General features: G+C 36.1%; 4 protein-coding genes across 4 annotated transcripts; 2 read left to right on the plus strand and 2 right to left on the minus strand.

The window, feature by feature from the left end:
• Window positions 1–486: 486 nt before the first annotated feature.
• LOC107698714 (ATP-dependent Clp protease proteolytic subunit, mitochondrial-like) lies at window positions 487–2,591 on the minus strand. The gene is made up of 4 exons (XM_016499820.1): window positions 2,578–2,591; window positions 1,593–1,821; window positions 1,411–1,516; window positions 487–1,286 (listed from the first exon to the last, which is right to left on the minus strand). The coding sequence occupies exons 1-4, from the start codon at window positions 2,589–2,591 to the stop codon at window positions 1,060–1,062; spliced, it is 576 nt and encodes a 191-aa protein (XP_016355306.1). The 3' UTR covers window positions 487–1,059.
• A 20-nt stretch (window positions 2,592–2,611) lies between these two features.
• LOC107698725 (aldehyde dehydrogenase family 3 member B1-like) lies at window positions 2,612–3,866 on the plus strand. Its single transcript, XM_016499829.1, has 4 exons — window positions 2,612–2,618; window positions 2,710–2,876; window positions 2,960–3,059; window positions 3,145–3,866. Exons 1-4 carry the CDS (start codon window positions 2,612–2,614, stop codon window positions 3,342–3,344), a joined length of 474 nt encoding a protein of 157 aa, XP_016355315.1. The 3' UTR covers window positions 3,345–3,866.
• Window positions 3,867–4,414: 548 nt separating this feature from the next.
• LOC107698620 (ATP-dependent Clp protease proteolytic subunit, mitochondrial-like) lies at window positions 4,415–8,029 on the minus strand. Its single transcript, XM_016499679.1, has 7 exons — window positions 7,936–8,029; window positions 7,507–7,608; window positions 7,283–7,354; window positions 7,083–7,179; window positions 5,534–5,721; window positions 5,352–5,457; window positions 4,415–5,227 (listed from the first exon to the last, which is right to left on the minus strand). Exons 1-7 carry the CDS (start codon window positions 7,945–7,947, stop codon window positions 5,001–5,003), a joined length of 804 nt encoding a protein of 267 aa, XP_016355165.1. The 5' UTR covers window positions 7,948–8,029; the 3' UTR covers window positions 4,415–5,000.
• A 1,186-nt stretch (window positions 8,030–9,215) lies between these two features.
• On the plus strand, window positions 9,216–11,752 carry LOC107698630 (guanine nucleotide-binding protein G(I)/G(S)/G(O) subunit gamma-10). The gene is made up of 3 exons (XM_016499690.1): window positions 9,216–9,391; window positions 10,350–10,476; window positions 10,580–11,752. Exons 1-2 carry the CDS (start codon window positions 9,305–9,307, stop codon window positions 10,473–10,475), a joined length of 213 nt encoding a protein of 70 aa, XP_016355176.1. The 5' UTR covers window positions 9,216–9,304; the 3' UTR covers window position 10,476; window positions 10,580–11,752.
• Window positions 11,753–13,026: the final 1,274 nt, after the last annotated feature.

Here is a 13,026-nt window from a genome sequence, read left to right on the forward strand (position 1 = left end):
GCTGAAAAACATGCAATTTGGTGTGTTTTTTATTTTCTGAGAATTTGGTTTACATACCAACCATGACGTCATTAGAAAATAACACCACATACATCATGATGTTACAGAAATTATTTTGACATACAGTACTGTTAAATACTTTGAGGTTTGTAAGATGTTTTAAAGAAGTATCCTATGCTCTCAGTAAAACAGTAAGATTTTGCAATTTAGCTTTTTCTATTTAATTTTTTGCTTTTTGTTTTACATTTTAAAATATAATTTATTCCATTACTCCAGCTGATTTGCTGCTCAAGAAACATTTCTTAATATTATCAATGTTAAAACAGCTGTGCTGTTTTATATTATTGTAGAAATCATGATACATTTTTTCATGATTCTTTGATGAATAGAAAGCTCAAAAGAACAGCATTTATTCGAAACAGACATATTTTGAAACAATGTAAAAGTCTTTACTGACACTTCTGATCAATTTAATGCATACTTGCTGTATAAATGTACATATTTCCTATTTAAAAATTCATACAGACCCAAAAGTTTTGAACTGGGGTGTACCTTTGGTAAAATATTCAGATTTCAAAAGACAGGAAAACCATCCATATTTAACCAATGATTTATTTGAATATTCATCTATAAAATCTCTTGCTCTAAATCATTTTGACATGGATTATATTAAATGAGGGGCACATTTACAACTCAAAGTATATTGTGTGACATGGCAACACACATCCAAATAATATAGACTTGAAACCCTGTGCTGTAAGCATGTGTTCCCATCTAGATTGTTTAGAATGAACCAAATTCTTGCTAAAGATACCTTTATTTGTACTTCATACAAATATAAGGGCTAGACTGAGTATCTTTACACTTGCATCTGTTAAGTTCAGATTCCAGTACTGTCTCAGGACTAGGCTTAGTGATACTCAATAAAAGGTACAAAAGAAAGGTCACAAGGTTCAGATTATGACGTGTGAGCTGGTGACTGTCCCCTCAAGCATCTGCCAAAACAGACACTGAACCAGTGATGCAGTAGTTCACTCGCTCCTGCTGGGAGTGTCTCTTTCAGGGCTCAGGCTTGTATGAGGAGGGAGGGCTGCTGCCAGACTGGCCCGGCTCAGAGGCTTGAGGTTGAGGGGAGGTGGAGGCGCTTGCAGGGCTGGTGGGCTCTTTTTGAATAAGTTCTGGCTCATCCTGCCCAGCCTGTGGTGGATGAACCAGGACTTTGTCGATGATCCCGAAATCCTGTGCTTCCATCGGGCTCATGTACCGGTCTCTCTCCATCACGCCCTCTAAGCAAGGACAACAACACAGAAACTTGATGATGCCCGGAAGCCACAATACGAAGATAATTACCCGATATTTAAAAACAAATGTATTATAATATTAATGAAAGATTTGTAACAGAAAAATTACCTATAGTCTCCAAAGGCTGCCCTGTGTGTTTGCAATAGATGTTGTTGATCTGTCTTTTGAGTTTGAGAATCTCCTCAGCCTGTATGGCAATATCTGTTGCTTGCCCCTGAAATTACAAATATTGGCGTTAAAGTTGTAAAAGCAGTTCCCTATATTTGTCTTCTTTTGTCCCCCATTCTTACCCTTGCTCCTCCGGAGGGCTGGTGCATCATGATCCGGGCATTGGGCAGGGAATGCCTCATGCCTGCGGTTCCTGCGGCCAGAAGCAGACTGCCCATACTGGCGGCCTGACCCACACACCAGGTTGAGATGGGATTTAGGATGTACTGCATAGTGTCATAGATCGCAAGTCCAGATGTAACCACACCACCTGCAAGAAAGAGAGACCAAGAAAAAAATGAGGATTGCTGGCTTCAAAACATTTCTGTCTGGAATATCAAACTCTTTTGCCTTTTTTATACTAGTTATCCTATATGCCAAAGCTGTTTAAGCCTGTAAAGCCTGACTTCTTTCACAAATCAGTAAAATATAATTATTTATAATGTTACAAAATATTTATATTTCAAATAAATGCTGTTATCTTAAACTTTCAATTCATCAAATAATCCTGAAAAAAATGTATCATGGTTTCCACAAATATATTAAGCAGCACAACTGTTTTCATGGATAATAATAAGAAATGTTTCTTGAGCACCAATTAAGCATATAAGAATGATTTCTGAAGGATCATGTGACACTGAATAATTAATAAGTAATGTCTGCTGAAAATTCAGCTTTGCAATCACCAGAATAAATTACATTTTAAAATGTATTACAATAGAAAAGTTATTTTAAATTGCAATAATATTTAACAGTATAATTGCTTTTTACTGTATTTTTGATCAAATAAATCTATCTTAAAAGGTCTTTAAATTGCATTTTAAAATAGAAAACAGTTGTTTTAAATTGTACAATTATAAACATTGTATTCACAGTATCACTTTTTAACGATATCTGTATTTTTTATCAAATAAATGCAGCCTTGATAAGGATAAGAGACTTTTTTCAAAACATTTTTAAAAATCTTACCGACCCCACACTTTTGAACAATATAGTTCAGTGCATTGTATCATACTAATATCCTACTCTTACTACTGCTGCAGTATGTAGTATGCATTTTCAGAATACATAGGTTTCTGCATGACCTACTGAATTTCCTAAAATGTGCAGTATATATTTATATTAAAAAAATCTGTAGGCAGCTAAACTGGTATTGCATTCTGAGCTTTTGCTCTTTTGCTTTTTCATGGACTGTCTCAGCCCCCACTGTGGTCGTGGATGTCAAGGAGTCCGATGCTTTAATGCAGGAGGAGATTTTTGGCCCCATCCTCCCTATTCTCACCATCAAGTCTCTCGATGAAGGAATCAATTTCACCAACGAGCGAGAAAAGCCTCTGGCACTCTACGCCTTCTCTGATGAGTCTCAGGTAAGGAAGGAACAAACTAAAGTCCTTAACACGAGTAAAGTGTGAAGTAAGCGATAAAGCAGTGCATATCTATATTTGTTAAGGTTGTAACTACAGTGCTTGAGAGGACCAGCAGTGGAGGCTTCTGTTCCAATGATGGAATAGTTCACATGAGCCTCTCTGGATTACCCTTCGGAGGAGTTGGTAAGGCTGAATGCATTCCTTTAATGTAACAACTGCCCTGCTGTAAAGGTGAAATCTGATGGGGGGTTTTTTGTATTTGGCCCAGGCGCAAGTGGGATGGGCAACTACCACGGTCGCTGGGGCTTTGAGACGTTCAGTCACAAGCGTGGCTGCATGATGAGGAGCTGGCTGCTGGAGCGCGTCAATGTGCTGCGCTACCCCCCCTATAATGAAAGCAATCTCAGCTGGCTGCGCTGGGCCACCACCGCCAAGAAGAAGGGGTGGGCAGGATGTTCTGTTATGTGAGCACTGAGTCTGACGCTCACATTGAGGATGGCCATTTTTTTCGATTTTGTCAATGAAGCAGATTGTAACATGGAACAAAAAAATTTGGCTTGGCGTTCACCAAGGTTTTGCAGAGAGTTTGGTCAGAAACACAAACCTCATCTGTGGATTTTCAATTGTGAGGTCTTTCAAAACACCACCAGAGGTCAGCATTGAGAAGTTGCTTATTCTGGATGCTTCTATTGTGAGAGAAAAGAGGCCATTTACTAGGAAAAGAATGAGTTTATTTTACCATTGTTCAAATACACTACTCAACTCTTTATGTGCTAATTCGCATCTGTTATTATCGAACACTAAATTGAAAAGCATTAGTTTACTTAGTAAGGTAATGTAGCATCTTTACTGTTACATATCTTGCTATATAGCTCATTATAGTTTAGAGTTTTCTATTTAGTGAAAATATCAAGTAGCATTTCTAGTTTATGAGTTGCATACTTGTCATTTTCATCTTCAAAGTTGAGTACAAAAATAAAGTCTAACATGTTTGCCTTCAAAAAGCATAATGGGGATTTATTTATATTGTAATTGCATTTGTTCATTTTTTTGTTTTAAGAAACAGCTGAAAAACATGCAATTTGGTGTGTTTTTTATTTTCTGAGAATTTGGTTTACATACCAACCATGACGTCATTAGAAAATAACACCACATACATCATGATGTTACAGAAATTATTTTGACATACAGTACTGTTAAATACTTTGAGGTTTGTAAGATGTTTTAAAGAAGTATCCTATGCTCTCAGTAAAACAGTAAGATTTTGCAATTTAGCTTTTTCTATTTAATTTTTTGCTTTTTGTTTTACATTTTAAAATATAATTTATTCCATTACTCCAGCTGATTTGCTGCTCAAGAAACATTTCTTAATATTATCAATGTTAAAACAGCTGTGCTGTTTTATATTATTGTAGAAATCATGATACATTTTTTCATGATTCTTTGATGAATAGAAAGCTCAAAAGAACAGCATTTATTCGAAACAGACATATTTTGAAACAATGTAAAAGTCTTTACTGACACTTCTGATCAATTTAATGCATACTTGCTGTATAAATGTACATATTTCCTATTTAAAAATTCATACAGACCCAAAAGTTTTGAACTGGGGTGTACCTTTGGTAAAATATTCAGATTTCAAAAGACAGGAAAACCATCCATATTTAACCAATGATTTATTTGAATATTCATCTATAAAATCTCTTGCTCTAAATCATTTTGACATGGATTATATTAAATGAGGGGCACATTTACAACTCAAAGTATATTGTGTGACATGGCAACACACATCCAAATAATATAGACTTGAAACCCTGTGCTGTAAGCATGTGTTCCCATCTAGATTGTTTAGAATGAACCAAATTCTTGCTAAAGATACCTTTATTTGTACTTCATACAAATATAAGGGCTAGACTGAGTATCTTTACACTTGCATCTGTTAAGTTCAGATTCCAGTACTGTCTCAGGACTAGGCTTAGTGATACTCAATAAAAGGTACAAAAGAAAGGTCACAAGGTTCAGATTATGACGTGTGAGCTGGTGACTGTCCCCTCAAGCATCTGCCAAAACAGACACTGAACCAGTGATGCAGTAGTTCACTTGCTCCTGCTGGGAGTGTCTCTTTCAGGGCTCAGGCTTGTATGAGGAGGGAGGGCTGCTGCCAGACTGGCCCGGCTCAGAGGCTTGAGGTTGAGGGGAGGTGGAGGCGCTTGCAGGGCTGGTGGGCTCTTTTTGAATAAGTTCTGGCTCATCCTGCCCAGCCTGTGGTGGATGAACCAGGACTTTGTCGATGATCCCGAAATCCTGTGCTTCCATCGGGCTCATGTACCGGTCTCTCTCCATCACGCCCTCTAAGCAAGGACAACAACACAGAAACTTGATGATGTCCGGAAGCCACAATACGAAGATAATTACCCGATATTTAAAAACAAATGTATTATAATATTAATGAAAGATTTGTAACAGAAAAATTACCTATAGTCTCCAAAGGCTGCCCTGTGTGTTTGCAATAGATGTTGTTGATCTGTCTTTTGAGTTTGAGAATCTCCTCAGCCTGTATGGCAATATCTGTTGCTTGCCCCTGAAATTACAAATATTGGCGTTAAAGTTGTAAAAGCAGTTCCCTATATTTGTCTTCTTTTGTCCCCCATTCTTACCCTTGCTCCTCCGGAGGGCTGGTGCATCATGATCCGGGCATTGGGCAGGGAATGCCTCATGCCTGCGGTTCCTGCGGCCAGAAGCAGACTGCCCATACTGGCGGCCTGACCCACACACCAGGTTGAGATGGGATTTAGGATGTACTGCATAGTGTCATAGATCGCAAGTCCAGATGTAACCACACCACCTGCAAGAAAGAGAGACCAAGAAAAAAATGAGGATTGCTGGCTTCAAAACATTTCTGTCTGGAATATCAAACTCTTTTGCCTTTTTTATACTAGTTATCCTATATGCCAAAGCTGTTTAAGCCTGTAAAGCCTGACTTCTTTCACAAATCAGTAAAATATCATTTTCTGAAAAAGGAGTTTATTAAACCTGTAGGCAAAATCCAAAAAAAGTTTGGATATGTTAATTTTGGGTTTTTTTGGTGAGTATCATATTTAAAACAACAGGCCTTTCTGGTTCATATAATATGATATAATGTAATTTGGAGCTCATACTTGAGGAGGAAAGACACTACAACTTCATTTAGAAGCCCAAATTGAACAAAAATATGAAATTTGAAGATATTTGTAAGTTTATATGGCCAGCATGCAAAGTAATCTAATGGATTCCCTTACACGTATCAAGCATATCAGCAACAGAAAATTTCAAACTGGATAGATTTAGACCATGAGTAGTAGTAGTATATATTTATTTAATGCCATGTCAGCATCAAAAGCTACTTTCATGGCAAAAATAATTTAAAAAAATACAAGTATAACAAATACAATAAAAACCAGCAAACAAACAAAAGTTACATCACACAAGATTTTTTACATTAACGTGATAAAAATTTGTACTAAACTCTTTAAGTGAGTTCACTTCATAAAAGAGTTTTCTCTGTGCATTAAAAGCTGGACAGTCCAATAAAATATGTGACCTTAGACCACAAAACCAGTCTTAAGTGTCAATTTTCTGAAACTGATATGTATACATTATCTGAAAGCTGAATAAATAAGCTTTCCATTTGGTGTATGGTTTGTTAGGATAGGATAATATTTGGTTGAGATATAACTATTTGAAAATCTGGAATCTGAGGGTGCAAAAAAATCAAAATATTGAGAAAATCGCCTTTAAAGTTGTCCAAATGAAGTTCTTAGCAATGCATATTATTACTAATCCAAAATTAAGTTTTGATATATTTACAGTAGGAAATTTACAAAATATCTTCATGGAACATGATCTTTACTTAATATCCTAATGATTTTTGGCATAAAAGAAAAATCTATCATTTTGACCCATACAATGTATTGTTGGCTATTGCTACAAATATACCTGTGCTACTTATGACTGGTTTTGTGCTCCAGGGTCACATATGTTTAACAGAAAGGGGAACCTTGCAAAACATACATTGAGTAGGGTCTTCACCTTTAAACAAAAATGCTTGAGTCAGTCTTGTATGACTTTAGACCATGAACTGCCAGATGAATGAACGTAATGAATGAACACAATACAAAGCTGCTACAATCTTTTTTTTTTTTCTGTTGATGCAGTTGTGTTTCTCACCAGGACTGTTGATGTACATGTGAATAGGCTTGTTGTTGCTCTCAGACTGGAGAAAGAGCAGCTGAGCGATAACCAGAGAAGCTACAGAGTCATCGATCTAGATGAAGAGAAGGACAGAAAAACAGATAGGAAACAACTCAAAAGGGCTTCCTGAAAATCATTTTAGATCATTTTGTGTCCTTCCTTGCATTTTAACTTACTGGACCCATAACACAAATGATTCTCTCTCGAAGCAGCCTTGAGTAGATGTCATATGCTCGCTCTCCTCGGCCCTGAACCAGAAAATAGCTGTCAAGTTCCTGCAACACTAAATAGCTGCATCTTTAACAGGTAAACTATTGAAGTTACCATTACAGGCTCTAAAAGTGACTTCTTGATAACAGATGATCAGGAATGAAGAAGAGTGCTACTGATGTGCTCTTACCGTCTGCTCCACAACTATTGGTATGAGTGGACTTCTCCATGGCGCACTCTGATGAATGGACCGACTGACTTTGAGTGCAGGAACACCACATTGTAAGACTCTCTATAACAACAACAGTTATGATGATGATCAGTGGTCAAAAAGACAGTCAGCATTATGTATTCAAGGTCGTTTTAGTGGCGAACTTAACATAACAGCACTCAACAGAGAACAAATCAGCCTGATGACATTACTTTGCGTGTCAGTTGAAAACGAGCAAAACTTAGATAACATTTGCTAAATTAACTTAGATTAATTTAACATAAAGCACTCCTGCTAGCAAAAGAATAGCGTGTTTATCATAAATGCCATTGCTGCTACATTACTGACACATATAAATATATATTTCGGAATGAATATTTAATTTACAAAAGGTATTTTAATACTTACACGTAACAACATGCTTCTGTTGAGCAACCCTCACGCGACCCCTATTGACCCGGATGTGATATTCCGCTTGATAGTGAAGCCAGAGACTCTCTAATGAAGAAAGAGATGGCGAAGTCGAGAAAGTGTAACTGTGACATTTGCTGATCCAATACGAGTGTCGTAAAATGAATCACACATGTCGCAAAATTGTAAGCAAAAAAAAAAAGATAAATTTTGAAAACACTGTTTTATATTATTGTAGAAATTATGATACTTTTTCCATGATTCTTTGATGAATAGAAAGCTCAACAGAACAGCATTTAGTTGAAATAGACATATTTTGAAACAATGTGAACGTCTTTACTGCCCGTTATGTTAATCCGTGCTGAATGCACATATTTCTTTTTTTTTTTTTTTAATTCACACAGACTCCAAAGTTTTGAACTGTAGTGTACCTTTGGTAAACTATTCTGATTTAATAAGCTTGAGACAATTCACAATTTGAATAGTGTCATTCAAGTATGGTAATATTGTTAATATTGTTTAAAGTTTAGTCATCTTAAAAAGACAGGAAAATTGCTTTAATCATTTTAAACAAAAAAAAGACCTTGATACTTCCATAGTTAATGCAGTTTTTTTGTTTGTTTGTTTTTTTTGGTATATCATGTTGTGTATGTTATTATTTAATCTAGTTTGTCTCTCTGGTGAAATAGATTTTCATTCTGACGGCTCGGTAAAATAAATAAACTGACACATCTATTCCACTGTCTTTCACTCAAACACAAAGCAGAACAGAAAGGATCTCGACGCGTTTAGTTGGCTTTGGAGTCTCCACTTGCGGAGGGGCTCTGGTGAAGCACATCCACTGTCATATAATAAAACAACGCTAGATGGCGCCACTCACCGCAGGCTCAGCTAGAACCTTTTGTGCAAGTAATGTAATGGAAAATACTGTAATTGTGTCTTATTAGCATGAATATAGTTACAAGCAATAATAATGCATCATCTCACCCACCTAATCCACCACAACACACACGTGTTCATTCATTTGTTAGTGAATCCTGAAATTGCCAACATTGTGTGGAACAGCCAGCGTAAAGTTACCCAACAAGGAAAATGGCGTAATAAACATACTAATTATGTCCGAATGAAAATGTAAAATGTAGAGAGGTTTACTCTGAGGGTTCTAGAAAATATGATAAGCTCATTATAAAGCAATATTGCTTCCTTTTAAATCCCATTCATTCACAGGTGAAGAAACAGTCCTGCGCCGTCGCAGTGTGAAACCAATGGTCGGTTTCGACTACAGGGGCGCATTTGAGCCAGTTACTGCCAAAGTCAGTCTCGTCTCGACACTACTGTTACAAACTTTCTCGATCTGTCAGGAGTCATGTCGAGTAACAGCGCCGGCGGTTTGGTGAGTCTGCAGAAGAGCGTCAAGCAGCTGCGATTTGAAGCAGGAATCCGCAGAATTAAGGTGAGCATAAGAAAATAAAAGCCAAAAAGATTGGAAATCTTTGCTAACAGGGTGTGACTTGACAAACTTGTTGATCCTGTCCGAACATCCTGCTACTTTGTGTAATTATTGTACTGTTTTTAACATTTCTTGATTCATGTGAGAGCTCTTACAACACACCTAATGCAGCTGAAGCGTAATAAATAATGTTATCTGTTTGCCAGCTTTTACCGGGGCCTGTCTTATATTATGGCAGGTTGCAATTAGCTTCGTTTTCAGCAGGTGACAGCTTGCGTTTAATAGAACGCCTAACACACGCTGTCATCCAATATTTCAGTACATTTGTGAGGTGTATGATACGCGCAGTTCGACATAAAAGCCTCCCAACTTTTCGTGTTTGAAGCCGCATTTGAAGGTAAACTCTGCAGGCAGTAGCGCACAGTGCAGCTCTTTGTTGTTTGTGAGTGAGTGAGTGAGTGACACAGTGCCACATTTGTTGGCCGGGAAAATCCAAATCTATATTAGTTCCCACTGGCCCCAAACACGCTATTTTAAAAACAACTCAAGGCTTTGTGTGTTGTTACTGAGTTTATCATGAATCACATAAACTCTGTAACTTCTGACCGCGTGATTGCTAGGACTATGTGATAACCAATAGAGTCATTATTGCTCCACAAACCCATTTTATCTGTATATTCATGCATATACATGAAGTGTTCAGATAAAATTAAAGTTTTCTTCTCAAATTTGCATTTTTTTCCTCAGGCTCCTATGTTTATGTTTAGTAATTTCACTTTAATGGCAATGAATAGGTTCTTTTCATTGCCATTAAAGTGAAATAACTGAACATAAACATAGAAGCCTGAGAAAAATTATGGCACTAAAAGGCTTTTGCATCTTAATACCTCTTCACATGTCTACTTATGTGTTTGTCTGTTTATCTGTCTCTCTGTATTTTATTCAATCTGTCCTTCTCTAGGTTTCTCAAGCTGCGGCTGAGCTGAAGGCATTCTGCTTGCAAAATGCCCACAAGGACCCTCTCCTCATGGGGGTGCCATCAAGCGACAACCCCTTTCGACCACCCAAATCATGTGCGCTCTTCTGAGGTACCAACAATCAGCTCAGTGTTACTTTTTTCTTTGAAATGTCCTGTTGAAGGGGAACAGAAACAGAAACATGAACCTCTATCCTCTCTCTCTTCCCCTAAAGGAGTCGTGAAGAATGTGGAGAAACTTCTGAACATTCCTCTTTCACTCGAATGTTTTCACTACACGACCCTCAGATCCCCTTTACATTACAGCAGAGCTGGTTATCATCATTACTATTACACTAAATTGTTTAATTTTGTAAGCTGCATTGGGACTTGAAGTCTTTCACGTTCGGTTATGTGAGTTTTGAGGAAAACCTCTGAGAAGTGATTTAAAAGTGTTTAATTTGTATACTGTTAAATAAGGACATGGTAGTGCAAAAGTTACACTAGTAGGAGGAAATTAAAGTGTTTAGTTGGTCAAACAGTCCACTGCAAAAGTGATGACAAATATGCAAAAATAATTGATGCATTTTTTTTTTACTGTGTAGTCAAGTCCATTTGAATACCAGCCTTACACAGAAAAATTTCAAAACGCTTTCTTGTTGTAATGTGTTTAGTTTAGGATGAAACACTGAATTTCTTTATTGATACAATTAGGCTTATATACATGGACTGTTGTTGCCACGAAACTCATGTATTTAAGCTAATTTAATTGTATTAACCACATAGCTCTATTGAAGGAGAGAGATGTCTTGAATCTCAGGTTCTTTTTGATTAAGATCGATGCTGTGTGTTTCTGATATAAATTCACTTTTCTGAATACTGAGTGAGGTACTACCTTTTATTCAAATGTATTTTCTCTAATCTAGTGGGTAAAGGTTTCTTTACATTTCTTAAATGTTATAGTGTTAACACAAGACACGAGTGCAGAATTATATCTGTGTTTTTAGTGATATTTGCTGGTGAAAGGGTGCTGCCTGCCTGTTATGCTTTTACACTAAGAATTTGAACACCAAATGACTGAGCGTATCAGCTGGCCTGTTTTTGCATGTACTCTCAGCCCTCACATGCTTACTAATCTCATCTTATATCTGTACTGTATCTTTATCAGTCAACCACTGGACATTCATGCAAATGTCATTTTTACTGCTGTCCTGCATTGATAACTTTTTCAGTCTGTTTACCTCATGTATGTCTTGCGTTTTAAGTTTGATTGTGCCTACAAGAGCAACATCTGGTTTATTTGCAGCAAGATACCTAGCCTATATACTTTTCCTTACAAAACTGAATCAAGATGTTGTTGGTAAATAAGATGTCATTGATAAATAAATTAAAATGACTGAGCCTGAAAAGCCTCTTACACTTTTTGAACAAGATCCCAATTTAAATTTTTTTGTGTGATTTTAACAATAAGAGCAATAAAAGCAACAATTATGATGGAAACTACTATGGTGTATGTTTGTAACAGAGTTATTATTGTTAGCTAATGCTAAAACTATCAAAACATTTTTGTTGTTTTGTAGTATTAGGTAAAAAACTAAACTAAACAAAAATTTGTTGGCTTGGAAAATAACAAAGTTTGAGTTGAAGCACTGAAATTACTGACTAAAAACAGAAAGGAAAACCTGAGCTATTCAAGTAAAAATTCCAGTACAAATACTAGGATTAAAATGAAAACATGCACATACATATAATCAAACATACAAAGCTAGTAATAAAAACTATAATAGTTTATCTCCGGTAGCACCAACATACACCAAACTTTTTGTTCCAAACAAGTTTTATTCCTATCTGTATTAAGGTATTTATTTCTATATAATTCACCTGATTTAAATAACATTTTGTTCCTTTTTCCCCCTGGGTGTTGAATGTATTTTCTGATTTATGGAGTTATAAAAAAGGTATCCAAAATGCCCTCTGTAAAAACGTTTACCTTTTAATATGTCAACAAAATGAAACAAGAATTTTGAACCTGGCTTTATTCAATATTCAGATTTCTGTTCTGGAAATGTATGTAAATTAGCATACATTCAATTAGATAATGCCTTATCTGCATATTTAAACAACATTTCAGAAATCTTCCAATACAAAACAATTGTGTTATTGTACTGTGACAATCATATATGACCCTAGAGCACAAAACCAATCTTAAGTAGCACAGGTATATTTGTAGCAATAGCCAAAGATACATTGTATGGGTCAAAATTATTGATTTTTCTTTTATGCCAAAAATCATTAGGATATTAAGTAAAGATCATGTTCCATGAAGATATTTTGTAAATTTCCTACTGTAAATATATCAAAACTTAATTTTTGATTAGTAATATGCATTGCTAATGACTTAATTTGAACAACTTTAAAGGTGATTTTCTCAATATTTAGATTTTTTTTGCACCCTCAGATTCCAGATTTTCAAATAGTTGTATCTCGCCCAAATATTGTCCTATCCTAACAAACCATACATCAATGGAAAGCTTATTATTCATCTTTCAGATTGTGTATCAATCTCGATTTCAAAAAATTAACCCTTATGACTGGTTTTGTGGTCCAGGGTCACATATTGGTATGTATCGGTGACTTCTATAAGACAAAGTTAACTCTACAGGACTGCTTTCAGTGCACAGAC

This window comes from Sinocyclocheilus anshuiensis, unplaced genomic scaffold (assembly GCF_001515605.1).
Source record: "Sinocyclocheilus anshuiensis isolate Anshui unplaced genomic scaffold, SAMN03320099.WGS_v1.1 scaffold1593, whole genome shotgun sequence".
In the NCBI taxonomy this organism is placed as follows: domain Eukaryota; kingdom Metazoa; phylum Chordata; class Actinopteri; order Cypriniformes; family Cyprinidae; genus Sinocyclocheilus; species Sinocyclocheilus anshuiensis.